The sequence below is a fragment of the Benincasa hispida genome, chromosome 12 (assembly GCF_027475165.1).
Source record: "Benincasa hispida cultivar pf3 chromosome 12, pf3_genome.v1.1, whole genome shotgun sequence".
In the NCBI taxonomy this organism is placed as follows: Eukaryota; Viridiplantae; Streptophyta; class Magnoliopsida; order Cucurbitales; family Cucurbitaceae; genus Benincasa; species Benincasa hispida.
In genome coordinates this window covers 47,176,955-47,198,686 of record NC_143489.1, presented here as the reverse complement: position 1 = coordinate 47,198,686, position 21,732 = coordinate 47,176,955, and the positions used below count along the sequence as shown (strand labels likewise).

The window sequence follows — 21,732 nt, the reverse complement described above, 5'->3', positions numbered from 1 at the left end:
AACTACACTACACATGATCTAAAGTTAGCGACAGTTGTGTTAGCTCTAAAGTTGTGGAGACATTACCTGTTTGGTGAGCGATGTCATATATTTACGGATCATAAAAGTCTAAAGCATATCTTTGATCGGAAGGAACTAAACTTGAGACAGAGAAGATGGCTCGAGTTGATCAAAGACTATGAGTGTACCATTGACTATCACCCAGGTAAAGCAAATGTAGTAGTTGATGCCTTAAGTCGAAAAACTAGATCAGCTAGAGCTAGTATCAATTTAGTGAAGGGTACACTGAAATATGAGTTGTATAATGCTAGAGCAGCATTATCAATCAGTCAAAAAGGAGGGTTATTAGCTTCATTTCAAGTGCGTCTTACGCTCGTAAAAGATATTCTACGTGAACAATTAAAGGATTCTGATCTTCAAAGTTAGCTGAAGAAGTGGATAAAGGATTGAGGACAGACTACCAATTAAGAGCTGACAGAGTGCTATTGAAAGAAGGTAGGATATGCATACCTAAGGACTGAGCACTTAAACAAGCTATTCTAGAGGAGGCACATAGTTCGACCTATGCTATGCATTCAGGCAGTACAAAGACGTACAGAACATTAAAGAAATCGTACTGGTGGCCTGGTATGAAAAGAGAAATAGCGGAGTATGTTGACAGGTGCCTAATATGTCAACAAGTTAAACTAGAAAGACAGAGGCCAGTAGGATTACTTAATCCACTCCCAGTACCAGAGTGGAAATGGGAGCATATTACGATTACCTAAGACACTAGCGAGCCATGATGGTATATTGGTAATTGTGGATAGATTGACAAAAACAGCTATGTTTTTACCTGTTAAAGTTACTTATACCCTAGACTAATTAGCTAAGCTGTATGTTGATCGAGTCACGAGTAAGTTTGGAGCTCCAGTTTCAATTGTATCAGATCAAGACTCCAGATTTACATCAAAGTTTTGGCCTAGTTTGTAGAAAGCTATGGGAACCAAGTTATATTTTAGTACTGCTTTTCATCCACAGACGGATGGTCAGTTTGAACGGAAAATCCAGACATTAGAGGACATGCTGAGAGCATGTATATTGCAATTTAAAGGCAGTTGGGATACACATCTATCCTTAATCGAATTTGTATATAACAACAGTTACCATTCGAGTATCAGGATGGCACCGTATGAGGCACTATACGGAAGGCCATGTCAGACTCTGATATGCTGGAATGAAGTCAGTGAAAGGAAATTACTAGGTCCAGAACTTGTGCAACAGACATCAGACAGCGTTAAGATTATAAGAGATAATCTTAAGACGGCTCGAGATAGGCAAAAGAGTTATGCTGATAAGCGAATAAGAGAATTAGAGTTTGAAATTGGTGACAAAGTATTTCTTAAGTTATCTCCATGGAAAGGAATACTCAGGATCGGTAGGAAGGGAAATTAAGCCCAAGATATATTGGACCTTATGAGATAATAGAAAGAGTCAGCCTAATGGCATATAGATTGGATTTACCTCCAAAATTATCTCGTATTCATGATGTGTTTCATGTGGCAATATTTAAAAGTATGTGCCAGATCTTACCCATGTATTTCCTGAGCAACCGATACAGTTGAAAGAGAATTTGTCTTATGAAGAGGAACCAGTAGAGATTCTTGATAGAAAAGAACAGGTTTTAAGGAATAAGACAATTCTATTGGTAAAGGTACTATGGTGAAACCATAGCACGGAAGAAGCAACATGGGAAGTCGAAGAGAAAATCAGAAACAAGTACCCGTAGTTGTTTAGTTGATAGACTTGTAGCGAAATTTCGAGGACGAAATTTTTATAAAGGGGAGGTAAATGTGAACCCCGAATCCTAATTTCTCTACTTGAGTATGTTCTCTACTAAGACTAATATGATGAGTAGGTTGATGTGGAAACTAGTGTGGAATGGTAGAGGAAAAAGTGGAGATTTGAAGAAAAGAGGAAATTTAGAAGTTTAACTCTTGGGAAAAATTTGGAAAATTTGGCTAAGTATAGAATTTTGTGTGGGATGCGTTGGAGGGGACCAATGCATTGGATGTGTTGGATGCGTTGGATGCATTGGTGAAGGAAGGAAAATGGAAGTGAGGCATTAGGATGGCATGAGGCTAGAGGGTGGCATGCGTCGAGCAACCTTGGCCAAATGCCCAGCCATGTGTCGAGCAGCCTCGACCAGCGCCCATGCAATGCCTCGAGCAGCCTTGGCCAACGCTCATGCAATGCGTCGAGCAGCCTCGGCCAGCGCCCATGCAATGCGTTGAGCAGCCTCGGCCAGCGCCCATGCAATGCGTCGAGCAGCCTCGGCCAGACGCCCCTGCCATGCGTCGAGCGGCCATGCGCTGAGCGCCCTGTCGAGCGGTCATGCCCATGCGGTGAGCGCCTTGCCGAGCAACCATGCTGTGTGTCGAGGTGCCCTGCCATGCAGCTGAGTAAGTGAGCGATGGCCAGTATACACCGCACGCCCATGCGTCGAAGCAGCACGCCCATGCATCGAGCGACCAACCTATGCAGCGCGCCTATGCGTTGGTGGCCAGCACCATGCGCCCATGCCAAGCAAGTCGTGCAATGCTACCTAGTGAGCCATGCTTCGATGATGGACGGTCACCCTATGCCTTGGTGGTGGTTAGCTCTTGCGATGGCTAATTTGAATTGTGATGGTAGTGATTTGGCTTGCTATGCGTTGATGATAGGATATGCGTTGAGTATGGATTATGTGTTGAACATCCAGGAGTTGGACGCATACTAGGGATGAGATCAGCAGGAGAACATCATCAAAACCATGTGTCTTCTTGGAAGGAAAACCTTAAGACTTAAGAATTTGAGGTGGTGGCATCTGATTGGAAACTCGTGCATTAGCTACACAGGAGGAAGACACTTAGCTTGCGATGATCACAGCATTGCGTTGATGGGGTGAGAAGGAGACACTTGGCCATGCAGCCAAGTAGGTGGTGTCAACTCTAGAGAAGGTTTGGACGCCTATAAATAGAGCCAAGAGACTTCATTTTTAGTTCACAATTCAGAAATACTGTAAAAAGAGTGGGAGAGTTGAGCAAATTTTGCATTGGAGCCAAATCCATGCGTTAGTCATAGAGGATGCATTGGACAGTCAGGTCTGAAGAGGATGCATCAACTTGGAACGAGAAGTTATCCTAATTTACTCGTGCGTTTAGAGTGATTCTAAAGCCACCTAAAAGTTATGAAAGTCTAGTTTTCAAGGTAGGGCTACCGGAAGAAACTTGAAGGGATCGGGCTGGAAACGGAGAAGAAGACAGAAGGGTTCAGGCTGTCGAATCAGTTTGGGCCAGTCTTGAAGATTCTGTGATTCCGGCCAAACCACGAGAATTTCTGAGCTCATATTTTAGGGTAAGCGTCCTGAGAAATTTTAAAATATGTTTATAGAAGGAGGTATCTCAAAATAAGGTATAGAACTATGAGTAATCTAAGCAGTAAGTTGAATCTGGATTCTAGGGGTGAAAAGGGAGCCCGAGGTAGAAAAGGGAGCTACTAGAGTGAAAAGTTCCTAAGCAGTCAAGGTGAGTGGCTAAAACGTTTTGACTAAAAAATTTGCTTAAAATGTTTGATTACAACGTGTTATAGAAAGCATGTTTTAAAGAAGATTATTCTCATGCCAGCTAGTTTGACCAAGTGATTTCCAAGCAAACCATGAGTTATATTTTAAACGCATGCATGTGTGAGAAATTGTTGAAAAGCAATTTATATGTGTTAAATATACTCAGCATGCATTAGTACCTTTAAAGCCATGTTTTTATATGTGTTATACTTTACATGCTTTAAAGAGAGAAAGTCATTTATGTCTAGTTTTACTTAAAACGCGATACCGAAGGACATTTGAGAAGGTATCCGCCCAACTAGATACTGAAGGACTTTGAGAAGGTATCTATTGGTACTGAAAGACGGTTGAAAAGGTACCAAACCAACCAGATACTGAAGCACGTTTGAGAAGGTATTTGAACAAAAGTACCTAAGGTATGACGGTACTTAGTATGGCCACGGGCACGTAGGTAGAGTCAGAGATTAAGCAAAAGGGTTCTCTCTTGATTAGTAGTTGGTGTTGGGATTGTTTTTACCCACAGTAGTGTTATCCTCAACTAAGAAAGAGTTTAACTGTTTTATGATTGAAACAACTTTATATGTTCATGCTTGGAAAATGTTTATACTGCAATACAAGTACTGTAGAAGCTTATATTTTAGTTAAACACTTTATTGAGATTTTTCTTGAGAATCAATTATCTTTCTTAAGTCATTCACTGGGTGCAAGCTCACCCTGTTTTCAAATGTTTTCTTCCCCCCCCCCCCCCCCAAGGTAGCGGTCAAATCCTCTGAAGATAGCTCTGCATCTGCTCTGCCACTAAAGGAATAAGAGATTTGTAACCTGTCGGTTTAGGTGGTTACTGTTAATATTGTTCACATGTTACTATTGTTCATATAGGGACTAGGGTTTTTGGGTTTTGAGACTTGTGAATTGAGTGTTGTAATGACTATAAATATGTTATGTTTCTGAATAATAAATTTTGGCCTAAAGACATTTCGCTTTATATAGTTTATATTTTGGTATAAGAGTTATTCTGCAAGAGTTATTAGGCAGTAAGTGTCAGCAAAAGGGTTGATAACTGCTGCAGTCACGCCCTTTCTCAGGCTTAGAAGTTAGTCTAGGGTGGGGTGTGACAAAACCGGGCATGCAATCTATAGAGTTTTGAGAGAAAAACTGGTTTGAAGAAAGGTTCTTCAATAAGGTTGCAGTAGTGAGCTTTTCTCCTTCATCCCTTGATTCAAGATTGTTTTGAGTCCCACAACTCAATCTAGAGCACCAAGAGAATAGTGGAGAAGATCTTGAGGTGGTCTACAACAAGATATGGTGAGGATAGCAGCTAGAGATGGAGCTTTGAAGAAGTTCTACAAGAGGCATTTCTTGAAACTCATTTTTTCTGCAAAAGTGATGACATGCAGAAATGCATGTCATCTTAGGCCTTTTACTTAGAATTATGAGGGCTGTTAAGCAGAATATGTGGTAATTATGTTAGGAATTCACAAGAAATTGAGCTTGCGGTGTTCAGCATTGAGAATCTCAGTCAATCCGTTATTTTGCATTATTATGCATTCAATTGTCTATTTTTGTAGCTAACGCAAAAAGTGGACGCAAATGTGGAAACCGGACCACCTCATAGACGACTGCATGCGGAGAAACTCTCCATCACAAAGGCAAATGTGCTTGATCAACGCATGGATGTTGTGGTAATCAGTCGTATGCGTCCATTGCATAGGAGTTGCGATCGTCAAGCGATTGCGGTCATCGTGTAGAATTGCGGTATTAAGCGAATGCGGTCACTAAATGATTGCGGCTACACGATAACGCATACTAATGGGATCAACGCAAGGTGGATGGAATAAACACATCAACGCATCTACCTCGGGAAAATCAAAAGATGATGTTGACATCTCACCTACCTTGCCATTAGCAGTAGGGATTCAGAAAAGACTAAACGTGTCAATTGTCAAAATTAGAACAGTCCATTAATGATGTCGGCGATTCAAGCTCTATATAAAGAAGCCAATAAGCAAAATTCCAAGGGGTCTAGGGTTTTCGCCTAAGGTTCGCCTACGGCGGATCCTTGTGATCCAAACAAATGCGTGAGAAGAAGTTTGAGAGTTCTTCACCTCCTTCATCCATTCCGAGTGACGATCGGAACCTTCGAGCAGAGCTAAATCTCGAGAGAGTCAGCTCCATCGCCCATCCATGGAACCACCGGCAGCCTTGACGCGCATCCGTTGGAAGCAAGTCTTTGCTTCCAGCCGGTCATTTTATTTTCCTTTCTTTTCTCATATTGTATTGTATGACATTTTTTGATAAGGAATTAATACAATTTGTTTTCAATGCATTTCTCTGTTTCATTCGACTCTATCTCCATCTTCTTTGCTTAGCATCGTTACTTTCATTGCAACACTTAGTGAGATTGCTTAAGTATCGCATACTTAGTCATGTGGATTAGGGATATGAAGCATGCAACCCATCGAGAGGTGTGCATTGCGTGAGTGTGTGAGTAACCTTATTTGCTTAGTGTGAAGCTGCGACAACACCTGTCTATAGGCTAACGCAATGTTTTTCTATGAGTAAAGTCAGCAACAACCAACTGCCCAGGAGGGTAAGTGGTTGGTCGCATTAAGCAATGCATGCATTGTTCACTAAAGATAGGAATAATCTTCCATCAACCAAGTTCATGCGGTTACCTTGTCTTATGAGCGCATCATTCATCATTTAGGCATATTTGGGAGAGTAGTCTAAAGACACAAATCTAAGACTCGAGAGAGTGGATTGGAACACATAGGCAAGAACGGGGAACATAGAGATAAGCTACGTTTGCTAACCTATATCGCATGCACCCTAGGAATAGGAATGATATTATGTGTCAACCCCGTTACTCTATTATTCCTACAAAAGTGAGTAATAAGCGTGTTAAGTAAAATTATGAAAGGAGGTAAAGAAAGTAGGAAGATGGAGGAAGAAAATTCTAAGTATTAGAAATACTTAGATGGGTAAGTTTTAGATAAGATAACAAGTAGAAATTTGGCTAAGTATGGAAGGAAAGGATAAGCTATGTGTTGGTACCAACGGTGAACGCATGAGTGGAAGCTTTGATGCGATGGTAAGCAGCCAAAGGCATGCGGCCGAAGGAGATACGTTGGCAGTTTGCGATGACGCGGTGTGAGGCATGCAGCGATGGATGGCATGTGGCGAGGGAGGATGCGACGAGGGAGGCATGCCACGTTGGACGTGGCAGTGCTATGCGATGGTATGCCGTAATGGATGTGATGGATGCGATGGACGTGGCTGTGTTACACTATGTGTTGATGCTATGCGGCCTATGCGTTGATGTTATGTGGCCTATGCGTTGATGCTATGCGGCCTATGCATTGATGCTATGCGGCCTATGCATTTATGCTATGTGGCCTATGCATTGATACTATGCGGCCTAGCGTTGATGCTATACGGCCTATTCGTTGGTGCTATGTGGCCTATGCGTTGGGGTTATGCGGCAGTAGTACTAAACGATGGGTTAGACGATGGAGTATGTGATGCATGCTGAAGTTATACTACGAAACGAGGAGGGCTTAACGCATGGTTGATATGATAAGAGCTATACGTGGGCTAGGACATGCGTTGGCTTAGAAGTATGCGACCAAAAGAGGGATGCAAAAGCTTCTAAGTGAGCTATGCATTAGCCAGATTGAGCGATGCGTTGAGAAGGAGGTATGCGGCCATGTGGTCGTAAGCGTTGGCTTGGGAGCTCACCCTTATGTTGATAGCCAAGAGAGAAAGATCATCTTGAAGATTGATTAACTAAGCCAGCTATCATACTCGGGGTTGACATTATCCTCTAAGGATGAGGTGTCAGCCTGATGTTAAAAGGAGAGCATGCAGCTGTTAGTTGAAAAAAAAAAAAGAAGCCCGACTTCAAGCAGAAGTTTAGAGAAATTCGCTTGGGCAAATGAAGTAATTCCAGAGCCATTTAAACCCTGAGTATGTCTAGTTGTTGACGTTGATATGCCAAAGGGAGATTTTAGCAGAATCGAGCTGGAGTATGAAGAATCCGGCTGGAGGTCGAATTCTCAGGTAAGTTGGCCTAGTCTTGATAATTTGAGAATTCCGGAAAAATCATGAGAAATTATGAGCTGAAATTTTAAGTTAAGCTTGCTAAGACAATTTAGGGAATGTTTGTAGAAGGAAATTTCTTGAGAAAAGGCCTGGAAAATTAGTTATTAAAATTGAAAGTTAAATCTGGAATCTTGAGCAAGTAGGCAATTGCTTGGATTGAACAAGCAAGCAGCTTTAAGGGCTTGACAAGGATGATGAGTGCATGCGTTGAAGGTTGAATTGGCACAAGGATACACTGAGAAGCATCAAACCATGGAATGCATATTGAAACCATAAGCGCAAGGTTGCATTGGAATGATGGGCGCAATCGGATGAATGCATGGGAACATGCACCGATGTGCCACTAGACGGGGGCATAAGCGGAGTGATGGGTGCAATCGAATGAACGCATGGGGCATTCGTTGATGTGCCACCAGACGGAGGCATAAGCCGAGTGATGGGTGCAATCGGATGAACGCATGGGGCATGCATTGATGTGCCACCAAACGGGCGCATAAGCCGAGTGATTGATAACTTGTAGAAATACAAGTTATTTATGATGCCTTATTCAGATATTACGGCCAAAAGTGAAGGAATATGCGTCGATTGTATGAAAATTAGCTCAGAAATACAATAATTATGAATTATCGCAATCACACCTACTAACATCATTAAGATGGGAGAAGAGGATATTTCTACTCTGTTTTGCAGGAAACCAAGTCACCGCTTGTGATCAAGGCTCAATGAGAAACTGAACAACGCATCTCTATCACATTGCGGCCGTCAATCAACAATGAAGAGACGATTAACGCAATGACGGCGCAATGTGATAGTTGATCCCGAGCTGAATTTCAATTGCATGCGGTAATAAAAACAACACCGCATGCGAGCAACTGATCGAAAGATGCAGTTGAGCAACACAAACACGGAGGATTGTGACACGTGTACAACTAACTGTTGTGCAGATTTGACGGTCTGATTGCATAACAGAAGGAATATTTATTCCTCCATCTTCGAAATTTTGATAACAAGAAGTGGGGTCCACAAGCCAAGAGTCAAAGCTTTTCACCGATAAATACCCCCATAGAATTCAAAGAAGATATACTGGATACGGGTATACTTGATACAGGTATATTTGATACGAGGGCTAATTAATTGAGAGAAAGGCTGAGTTGAGTACTGACCGGAAGAAATCCGGGAAGAGAAGAGATAAGGCCAAGAGGTGAGTCTCAGTGCGATTTTGCCAGATCCCCGCCGTGAAGTTCTGTGCTTAGATCCCTGCTACCGGTTGAGCAAGTCTAAGAGGGAAGCTCATCCATCCGTTCACTCCATCCACGCCGGCAAGCAAATCTCCATCCAGATCAGCACTAAGATGTTGGCGCTTATTTGTATTTGTTTCTAACTCTATTTCATCAAGTGTATTTCATCTTCTTAATCTCTTCATTCACAAATCATGTATCAAACGCTAAATAGTTTTATTGAATGTCGCGATCACTTCCACTTCCACTTTTCTGTCTATTTCCGTTCATCCATTAATCGTTTTCTCCATAAAGTTTTCTTAATACCTTGGTAATTATTATGGATTAAACGAGTAACTTAATCTGTGCTAAAGAGATAAATGCATTTAGCTAAGGCATGCTAGACGCCATCTTCACATGTGAGAGCAGAAGTGAAGATGTCATTCTGATCTCGAGAGAAGGTTAGAAGAATGCGTTAACTAAAGCGAGTAGTACTTCCAGAGATGGAAGCAACCTTGTGTTCATTTCGTTCATCCCTGTTTCACCACTGAGATATGAGAATGTGGCCACTCACCAAGAGATGTACGCCAAGGGAAAGTGGAACCGTACTTATATCTTTAACGCAATTAAGGAACTTGCGATGTTTCTATTAATTATCTTCTTTGTTTCTACTTCACACATAAGGCTTGTCACCGCATGACACAATCTTTACATAATCTTCACAGCCAGCCTTGACCTCAGTATCTTGTATCATGAAACCTGTATCTTGTATCATTTTAGCTTAGATTTTCTTTATCGCAATTTACTTTAACGCAATTTATGTTATTATCACATTTTTACCGCTTACTTTACTTTATCGCATGTTTAATTACTTGTACACAAAATCTTTACTAATTTGAAAAACCCCTAGTCGCATATATCAGAAACATAACGCAATAATCTCAAACCGTCCCTTTGTTCGACCTCGGATCACATCGAGAAACTTGCGGTGAAATTATACTTGGTTTCAACGTAAGGAAACTTGTGACAATGCATAACATACTACATGAAATTTATGTCATCAAGTTTAAGGCATGGACTTGCATCATACTAAAAATACGCATTACAAGTTTATGGCGCCATTGTCAGGGACTGGTTAACGGTTTATTGTTTGAGTATGTTTGTGGTATTTTGCAGGACAGATCTTTTTGTAGTGACTGTTCAACATGAAGAGCAGTTTGGCGGCTTAAGAGTGTTGGAGTGATCTAGAAATTCTACGTGGACCCAGAGATCAAGTGTATTATTCGCGCAAGAGTTCATCAGGGTCGAATTAAGTGGTGAAGAAGCATGGCTAATAATAACGAGGCTCCCGCAGGGAATCAAAGGGAACATGGGCCAGCGCAAGGCTCCATATTTCTTGATGCTGATCATGATGTCCCAATGAGAGACTATGCGGCACCGGATTTCTATAACTTCTCACCAGGAATCACAAGACAAATGGTTGAGGAGAATGTAAGTGTTGAAATAAAACCAATTATGCTGCAGATGATTCAAAATATTGGTCAATTTAGAGGATTACAAGGAGAAGACCCACATGCGCATTTGAGGAATTTTGTAGACATGTGCAGCGCATTCTCCATGCATGATGTGACTCAAGAAAGACTTAGGTTATATCTTTTCTCGTACACACTGCGGGATTCACCAGTTTTGTGTTTCCTTCGGGATTCACCAGTTTGTGTCTCCTTCGGGATTCACTAGTTTGTGTTTCCTACGAGATTCATCAGAGGTAGTGGGCATACTTAACTACAGTAGGATAGGACTCAGTCTCTTACCTGTTTCATGTATTTATGTGCCATAGGTGGGTATCTAGAAGACATAGATGCCTAGCCTGACCCCAGTGGTGGGGTTACTTACTGAGTATTTCATACTCATTCTTTCTTATGTTGATGTTTCAGGTAAAGGTAAAGATGTTCCGGCGATGGCGGAGCGGAATTCGTGATCGTGCTACTGGGACGAGTTTTTACGCTTCCGCATTATGAAATTCAGAGTCCTTATATTTTTCCTTAATATTTAGTTTTACTGTTTGAAACTTATTATGAAGGATTGTTTTTTTTTTTTATATATATATTTTTAATAGTCTTTACGAATTATGGGTACCCTATTATTGTTTTTAACAATTGTATTTAACAAATGTCTTTTGAACTTCTCCTGTTTATTTAGCATTTATTTTAACGTAACCGAGTGTTGTTTTAAATTCTATGCATGCATTTATTTTAATAACGGCCTAACCTAAGTCCTAGGGGGTCGGGTCGTTACAATTCAAGTGAGGATTGATTTATCTTGCTTGTGGAGTGCTTTAAAGATCAAGGGTTGATGGGAGTTGAAGCTTCGTCTGATCCTTGGTTTATTAGAGCATCTAAGTAATCTGTCATCTAACCTATCTTAGGGATTGAGATCAAATTGGTTATGGGGTCTGTTGGGATTGAGTTCTTTGGGTCTTGTTTTTCAACATGGTTCATAGATCTGATTCTCAAAGGTTTCTTAACATGGTTCATACCCTACATCTCCACCAAATTCAAAGTTCTCAAAGAATGAGAAGTTGTAGATCAGGACACGACCTATGAAAGGACAAAAGAAAATAACACCAAATAAATAAGAAAATTGACACTTTTTTTTTTTTTTTCAGAAGCTGATAAGATGAATAAGAAAAAAACCAAATTGACATTGTAACAAAGAAAAAAAAATATATGATCGAGAGCCCAAGCTCTGATACCAAAATGTTAAGAAACCTTTGAGAATCGGATCTATGAACCATGTTGAAAAACAAGACCCAAAGAACTCAATCCCAACAGACCACATAACCAATTTGATCTCAACCCCTAAGATAGGTTAAATGACAGATTACTCAGGTGATCTAATAAACCAAGGATCGAACAAAGCTTCAACTCCCATCAACCCTTAATCTTCAAAGCATTCCACAAGCAAGATAAATCAATCCTCACTTGAATGCTCCAAATATTTATGCATTCTATCTCAAGAACACACAAGAAACAAAGCTTAAAAAGGTTTCAAAGTTTAAAACCCAAGATTACATTTCTCAAATGTTCTTCTCTATATATACTAAATGAAAAGACACTATGAAAGGATGCAACCTTTCATCTATCAACTAAATACATGAATATTTAATAAATGCAAATACATTAATTAAGTAGATACATAGGACATTAAAATGAATATGAATTTTCAGATTCATTATGACTTTTGGATGATCAAATGACTCTTGGAGCTTCAAGGGTTGCAGCTCTTCATGATAGGTTGGAAATTTAGCTTGAAAGCAAGCATTTAATCTCTCTTGAAGTCATTCAGCATTAGCTCCATTGGTCCATGTGGCATAATGATTGTCTCATGATTAGGTTGACTTGGAAAGTTCTTACAATAATTTTCACGACGAGATTCAATTGAGCTGGTTTGAGATTGTTGAGCTTCACTTTCATCTTGTTAAACCTCAATATTTCCTACATTGGCCAACTCCTTATGATTGTCACGTATTTGCTTATCAGGTTGTATCAATTTAAACCCTAAACTAATAATTGTAAACTTGTATCAATTTAAATCCTCAACTTTGGGAGTTGTATTAATTTAAACTGCAAATGAAAAATTGTATCAATTTAAAATTTATGAACTTTTATGAGTATATCAATTTAAACCCAAAAGTTTTATAAATATATCAATTTAAACTCTGAGCTTTCATAAGTATATCCCATTAAAACATAATGGAGAGTTTAAATTGATACAATTATAAAAATTTAGGATTCAAATTGATACACCTATGAAAGTTCAACATTTAAATAGATACGATTATTAATGGATTTAAATAATACCACCCAAAATTCAAGGTTTAAATTGATAGAATTATTAGTTTAAGGTTTAAATTGATACAACCCTCAAAATTCAAGGGTATAAATTAATATTTGTAAAGAAAAAAAACCCCTTTATTTTTTATTTTTTATTTTTGGTTAAACGTCATTTTTAAGAAAATACATTCCAAACGAAAATGAACGAAAAAACACTTATGAAACAATCATTCAATACACTCTTTTGTTTTTTGTTGATTAAGTTAAATTACAAAATTACTCCCTATGATTTGTGCAAGTTTCAATTTAAGTTTCTTCGGTTTCAAAAGTTCAAATTTGGTAAGGATGAGCTTGGATTTAGTTTAGTGTAGTTCTTAGTCAAACTTTCTTAGTCAAACTTTTATATACTGTTATCATATATATTGAAATTCTCATTTTCTCACTACACTCCAAGATACAATACACCTTGCTCTTCATCTTAGCCCATAGCAAAATTAACTAATCATACTGCCGTAACAAAATTAAAAATTAAAGGAAAATTGTGAAAAATAGCATATTTACGTTTTTCACCTTAAAAACTAGTACGAGTTTTGAAAATTATAAAAATCATTTTTCTTGGTCTATCTCCGATGGGATAGATCACTAAGAATTAGTTAAGAAATCAATTTTTTTCAATTTATCGATTGTTTTGGGTGTTCTCGATACATCTTTGCCTAATTACACAGAGATTTGCTTTTCTTTTTTTTTTTTTTTGTAAATCTTCCAAATCTTATGCTATTTTCAAATTTTCTCTAAATTCGGTTATGTTACTAAATATTATATCAAATTATTACGTATTTTTTCAAATCTTTAGCATAATTTATGTTTTCAAAATTTTATGAATTTTCAAATTTTCAAATGTGTTTTCAAATTATCAAATAAGATTTAAACATCAAATTTTTTGAAAAATTAGGTAATTGGAATATATATAGAATCTCAATATTAAACCTGCTCAAGATTCCATCGAAAAAGCTCAAACATATGAATCTCAATGTTAATTATGTCTCGATTCACCGGAAAAGTTTAAATATATAAATTTTGGTTTATTTTGCTCAAGATTAACACCAATATGCACATAATCTCGGTGTATATTCTAGTGAAATGTACCGAGAAAATCTTAAACAATCAATAAGTTGGAAAAAGTTGATTTTTTAACTAAAATCTCGTGATCGATCTCGCCCGAGATTGATCAATAAAAACAATTTTTACAAATTTTCAAAAAGATGTTAGTTTTGTAAGATAAAAACTTAAACGTGTTATTTCTGACCATTTCCCTAAATTAAAGACAGAAATTGCAGTAGGTTTCAATTTTGAAACAGTATTTACATGTGTCTTCCACAATTGTGATTTTGTAAATAGGTCAAAATTCTTAAATCTCAATTTTCGTTTATTACTTATTCCTGAATTACCCTTATATCATCAGGTTTCAAATCAGAATTACCCTTAATCATCGGTGCCCAAAATTTTCTTTCCTGTTGAGAAAATTATGTGTTTGCGGGATGGCCAATCCATGAAATCAGAGTATTTCTTCCCTGCATTGTTGGAGAATTTGAAATTTTTACTACATCACTCTTAATTTCCCTAGAACATTCAATAAAAGTTCTACCCTAAATTGTGGAAACACAATATTAAAGTGAAAAATGAGGTCGATTGAACAAAATCAAAATATAATTTGCAAACAGAATATAATAGTACAAAAGTGAGCTTAAACGAGCAAAATAAATTGCAATTGTATGATTATTATCAAATTTATTGGAAAAGATAGGAACGGTGGATGAGAAGGTGCATCTGGACATCTCCATTAGATGGACACCTCCTTAGTACTTCCACCATCTCCCTTTTATTGATGATATTCAATATCATCAATAACAATTAATGATATTGTTCTTAAATATATTAATTCATGGTGAAAAAAAATTTGGAGACGAGATTAGAATTCTATTGTTTTTTTTTTCCAGCTTGCATATGACAAAAATATAAGCAAACAAAAGCAGAGTTGAATTTCTGATGTATAATTAATGGGAAAGAATAATGAATAAAGAAGTTTATGCCTGTGTGGAGGAGAACAATAGATAGATTACTTATGAGATTGAGATTTAGTTTCACTGATCTAATTTCAAAGGGAAGAAAATAGTTTATAACAATTATCAAAATAGAAGGTAATCAAACAAAGAAAAAAAATAATAATAAAAAGATGACAATATCATAATTTATTAATTATATGAGAAAGAGATAATTAAACAATATTAGAAACTATAATTATTCGACAAAGAATAGATGTCAATCAAAAACAATATGTTGGCAATTTGAAACTAGTAAATAATTGACAAAACAATAGAAAGGCAATTAGATGAAACTAGAAGATAATCCCGAGTATTAGAAACTATTAACTAATTGACAAAAGAGTATAATACAATAAGATGAGAATGCCATAAACTACTAATTATGTGATAAATAATAGAAAGTAGTAAGATGACAATCAGAAACTACTAACTAATTGACAAAAATAGAAGGTAATCAAAGAAACTAATATTAGTATTAGATAGTAATTCTAGGCAACAATTAGATCCTAATCGATATCATTAACAAGCAATTTTAGAACAATTAGACAACAATAAGATAGCAATCAATACCATTGACTATTAGACAACAATCAATAGCAAATAACAAATCAAACAACAATCAAATATCAAATTAATATAAGATAATAATTAGTATCAAATAGTAATTAGATAGTAATCAGAGAATAATCATATAGCAATAGATACCATTAGTAATCACATGATAATCAGATGCAATAACACATCTTTAACTACGAAGGATATTTCAATCATTCCCATATTTCAATTGGACTGGATTTATTTATTTTTTAATTTTTATAAATTTTAAATTATTGAATTATGGATATAATTTTCATTTTATGTTTTGTCATTTGTGTAAGTCACGCTTAAACAAAATAAAACGGTGGAGGACCACAAAATTGAAAGCTAAATGGAAACCATAGGAATTAATTAATGGAAAAAATTTGCCAAGTCATGGGGGCACAAAAATATGGAAATAGAAAAGAGGAAAAAAAAAGGGAAAGTTTGAAATGAATTTTGACGAAGGGGGTAGGAATGAAAATAATAGAAATAGGGGAGACAGGAGATAGAAATAATGTGGTTGTTTGGAAGCCAATATGAGATGGTATATCCTCGCGTCTTATATCATTTCAGTGTTTGGAGGTCCAATATCCTATTTCACCGATTTTAATTGTTTGTGGGTCCATTTTCGGAATGTGTTTGGTATCTCACTGTCATTTTTCTTCCATGTATCGTATATCATTTCAGTACTTGAACATATTCGATCATACTTAATCGTTTATACTCGATCAGAACTCTTCAGACATTAAAACTCTCTAAACATCAAAATTCTCCACATTCTATATCATCTCAACACTCTTCACATCTTATATTGTCTCAGCACCCGAAATAATTTCAAACAGAAAAAAAAGAAGTAAAAACTAAAATGAATATAAAGTAGGACCAGACCACATAGAATTTTGACAAGTCAGAGACAAAGCAAACCAAAACATTCTTGTTTGGTTTCCCCGGAAACACCGACCTACATGTACTAAAGGCTTCTGTGTGTTCTGACCACAGATAGAGAGAGAGATCAGAGAGGGAAGGGGTGTCCTTAAGGCGTAGGGCAGTAGTGATAGTAATGGGACTCTCAAAGACCCTATTTGCCCTGCAGCCCTCTCCTGTGAGACCCCCAAAACCAGGTTACATGTAATGATTCTCTTTTTTCTTCATGCATCCCTACAAAATTTATTTAAATAGCATGCACCCATTTTGATACATTCCACTCTTATTATACACAATTCAAAAATAAATAAAATATTTCAAAAAAAGTAAAATAAATTTGTGAGGAAATAATGATTGGACAATTTGATGAAATGCACAAAAATGGGTACAACTCGAGATGAATCCAAGTATTTTTCTTTAAACAAAAACCCCATCTCTCTCTCAGTCCCCAGGCTAAGGGTTTTGCAGCTTACCAAGAGACCAACTTTGTATTTTTCCTACAAATCATTATCCTCTCTCTCTCAGTTCCCCAGGCTCTGTTTTGCAGCTCACCAAGAGACTAACTTTGTATTTTTCCTACAAATCATTATCCTCTTTCTCTCAAAATATTCAAAACCCATATCTGTCTGTTTCAAACAAGACACACAAACACACACACACACTCTACTCTCTCTCTCTCATGCAAATCACTTCTTTTATCACCCACACACTTCAATCATATTTTCCTATATAAACATAAAAAAAAATCTATTCAGATGCAGAAAGGATCAGACTGTCCATTTCAGAATAAAGTTTCAATTTTTCTTCACATATTTCATTTGGGTTTGTTATTATTTAATTGAAAAGACAAAAATTTTAATATAAAAGACATCTTTTTTAGAAACTAGACAAAAGAAAACGGTCGAAAATTATATTTATAATGCACCATTCCACACATTGTAGCTATGTTTTAATACTTAAGTTAACTATTTTATTCTTATATAAAATATAATAATTCACCAATTGGGACATGTGTATTCATTTTTCATTCATTCCCACACAGAAAGTTAAATAGAGTGACTCTTGAAAACACAGTTTGAATTGAGAAAGCTACATAAGGGGGCTGAGGAGAGAGATAGGGTTGAAAAAGATGTTACATAAATTAGCAGGAGAACTAAAGACACAAGTGAGAAAAGCTTGAAAAAGAAAGAAGGGGAGATTTGAATGAGATCTATAACCCATAGAATGGGAACAAAAAAGAAAGAAAGTGGGTGGGTTTTCAAGTGCAAAGATCTACACAATGAGCCACATTGATTTTGTTGAATTGAAGAGTCGTTTTCATCCTTGAATTTCGTTTATACATTAATACATTTTCATTGGTCAGTCCACATCTAAACAACCCTAGCTATCTATATATAAAAATAATACATTTTTTTCCCTTCTTTTTTTTTCTCCTTTTGCCAATCAAAATTTCCCCTTCTGAACTCTTAGATAGACAATCATTGTTGCTCATGCCTTATTAATTATTCATATTTATATATACAAAAAAAAAAGTAAAGAAAACCTTTGCGTGTTGTGTTTGAAATTAAATGCTTCCTCTCTGTGAGAGATATTCAGAGATTAGAACAGACAAAATTTAAAGAAACTGGAAGAAGTAAAGGTGGAGTTTATCATCTGATGTTAGGCAGCCATTTAATGAAGTAGGTCCAGTCCAAACCACATGCACCATGAACTTAAGCCTCACATAGTTCTTATTTTTTATTTTTTGAACAAGATACTTCAGGAGGGATCAGTAGGTATACATAAATATTTCAACTAGGTTAACACCTATGTAACACTCCCACTTTAGGAGGGATCATTCTTAATTTCACATGGTTTTTATTTATTTATTTTTTTTCCTATCTTTGAGTTGCTTGAAATATTATTCGACAAAATTATATCCAGACATTAGCCTTTTTCCACCTTAATCAAATCTGTTATAATCTTGATTATGCGGTATATTTTGGGTAACTATGTTTTGAACTTTATGATTCTTGGAACGTGAATGAGATTCTTTCTTCTTACACCTCTAGCTACTATTTTTCAAAAAAATGGAACACTACATGTTCATCAGTTAAAAAAAGTAAACATTTGTTTCCAAAAACTGACAGTAATCCAACAAGATTGTGATGAGAATCTAAATCTTGTTGTTCTGCTAATGTGAAAGAAAATAAAAACATAAAAAAATTCTTAATATCATCAATTTTATGGACTGATTTTGGGGCAAAGGGTGGGGTAATATCATCTTTACTCAAAAGATTCTTCACAATCTCTGGTTGTCAGTGAGAATAGCAAGATTAATTTTCTAACCCAAGGTTCAATACCAGTTTTAATTTGCTCATTTCCAGGACCGCCATCATGGCTTCTGCAAATAGGACGCTTTGGCAATATTGAAGTTCAAGCATTCACCAAAATGTGAAACAAATTTATATTATTGTAACTTGCTTTTATTTCATTCAAAGGACCTCATACCTCGATTGAGAAAATAGAAAAGATATATTTTCTGAGATGCTCATGGTTAAGTGTATTAGATAGCATGTGATTCGATCTCAAAATCCAATTGATAAAGAGAGGACATCCATCTATCTTATATGTATTGTGTGGTTCTTTTATTTTTCTAACGTGAGATCCTCAACCTTTCTCTTCGGGATCGCTTAGTCTGACATTAGTTAGAGAAGGGAATGGTTATGAGTATATGAGTGGAGGCAATTATCTCAATTGGTATGAAACGTTTCGAAAATTCTATTTAATATATTAACATTTTTTCATGGGTCTAGAAGTTCAAGACTCTATGGATTAGGCAAAACCTGTGTTGGGACTGTATGTCAAGAATTCTTTGATGGATATCTGCGCCTTTCCTCCAGCTTGTTTCACTGTAAAACTCGATGCACAATCGTTCAAAAGCATCAAAACTGTTGGAATGTCTTGAATTTATTTGTTGATACTTCGAACAACCAAGTACGGGGGTTTAGACTAGTACGTTATATAGACTCTGTTCCGTGGACGTAGCTAACACACCGCTATTGAACCCTAGAGACACCATTTGTGAATTCAGAAAATATTCTCTCTAATAATACTATTTTCTCTTTACCCGTAGACGTAGCTAATAGACCGTTAGTGAACCACGTATATTTGTGTCGATTCTTTGACGTTATTTTATATTCTTTAATTACTGATTTTGTAACAAAAGACAATTAAATCAACTTTCATACATTTTTCAACATCTCTTCATTTACAATCAGAATAATCAAAACTAATAAACTTAAATAAATTTATGAGTGTCAACAAATTAAAAAGGCTAAGTTGATTAAATTTCAACTAATCTTCAGCAAAAAGTTGAAGTGTTAATATTTATCCGTTAGTTTTAACCACAATAGACTTGAGAAAAATATTTATCACAAAAATGGGCCTAAAATTAAACATTAATCACATAGCATAGGCTGAAAATCGAACTTTAATCATGAAAATAGCTTTAAAGATCAACCTTCAATCACGTACTAGCCTCAAAAGCACACTTTATTCGTACAACTGAGTCTGAATTAAACTTTGTATATATAATAGACTCAAGATCACAATCTAATCACACAAATAGGTTTAAAATCACATTTTAATCACATGGCATATATATATGTGGTCGGAGCAGATTTTTCCACCCAAATCTGGACCAGATAATTTAACCGTATCCGCCACAACAAACTGCTAGTCTTAGTGGCAAGATCGGATCGAATTTAGGAAGCCCTCAAATTTCTTAATTAAAGTGTTTTTAGCCCTAAGTAATTGATGCATTGTGACTATGATGAAATAATGGTGTATATTGCGATGGTGGTGTATGCGTTGTGCATGAAAGTTTTCCTAGCAAAATCCAAGTATCCTACTAGGTTGCCTGGTAAGTCCAGGGTCAAACACAGGGACTATGGAGACAGTATGCGACTGTGATTTTAGATTTTTTTGCAGTGACAAATAAAACAATGAGTTGGTTGATATGTTTGTTTAAGGTATAGATTCTATGCGGCGGTATTGAGAAAGAGTTACTAACAACGAAAATTACAATGAGTATATTGGGGAACAGATTGAGAAGGGATTTAGCTAACACTTCCTAAGATTGCGTTCATGTTATGCGATCATGCTACACACATACAACAACAAATCATCTCTCAATGCAAATGCTATAGTTCCTAGTTTTAGGACGCATGCGATGTATGCGATGATGTCTATAGGACTTATGTCTAAGCCTCTATTCTTGTCTATGCAATGATAAATGACATACACAAGGCGACCGCATACTACCTTAACCTATTTCTAGGGTGCATGCAATGCATGTTAGCAAACATAACTTATCTCTAAGTTTCTATCTCTTGCTTATGCAGTTCTAATCTAACTTTCTCAAGCCTAGATTCTAACCTAGCTCTCTCAAGCCTAGATTCTAACCTAGCTCTCTCAAGCCTAGGTTCTTTCTTTAGACTCTCTCTCGAGCAACTCTAAAAGGGTGATGGACGCTTACATAAGACAAGATGATCGCATACAATGAAGATTATAGGTCATGCTAGCTAAGTGCTTCTCAACCCATTCAGAAGTTTAGTTACTCATGCGTAATATAAAGAGAGTGAATAGATGTAGAGATGAAATTTCCATTTTATAAATGAAATCAGAATACAAAATGACAATGGGAAGTAAGGATAGGGAGGTTGGTAGTAATGTCTTGCTTCCCAAGGCTATTACACTGCGTTTTTTTTTTACTCTGCCCAAAAGGATAATCTTACTTTCGCAAGAGTTGACCCTCTCTTCGTTCTCGACGATCCCTGACACTCTCTCGAGCTGACCAGGAACGATCCTCCGACGTCTTCTCTCTTCACTCGCCTCCGCCTTCTAAGTATAAAAATTACAGACTACAACTAACTATGTATATGGCGAAGAAGAACTCCAAAATTCTGAACAGCTGAACCCCTTTAACGAAGGTGGCCTTCGATATTTATAGAGCTTCAGGGTGAAGAGCTTTTCTCTCTAATGATTATGCCGATGGGATGTCATTAATTCTCTGTCTGATGCGCCGATTAATTGTCACCGAAAAGTCGAGTGTACTTGCTATAGTGTGTCATTAACGGCTTGTCAACTTAATTCGGATTCGACCATCATTAGCTTTCTGTCCCATCGTGATTTATTAAGCTTCCACCTTAATGCGCCATCTTTATGCAGCCACCTTCTTGGGCAGATCTTCGCGAACGGATACGATCGCATAGCTTTGCGGTCGCAATCTTTTAATGCATTTGGATGCTGAATTCCTTGGATCACAATTCTGCCTTGTACCAATGCATTTTCCTGCACAAAATATGTAAATTAGCTGCTTAAATGCGATGGCGCATGTGATCGCACTATTC

General features: G+C 36.8%; 1 protein-coding gene across 1 annotated transcript; it reads left to right on the top strand.

Moving 5' to 3' along the window:
• The first annotated feature begins 1,161 nt into the window (after window positions 1–1,161).
• Window positions 1,162–10,144, top strand: LOC150032030 (uncharacterized). Its single transcript, XM_090308356.1, has 4 exons — window positions 1,162–1,417; window positions 1,566–1,693; window positions 7,560–7,642; window positions 10,078–10,144. The coding sequence occupies exons 1-4, from the start codon at window positions 1,162–1,164 to the stop codon at window positions 10,142–10,144; spliced, it is 534 nt and encodes a 177-aa protein (XP_090164482.1).
• Window positions 10,145–21,732: the final 11,588 nt, after the last annotated feature.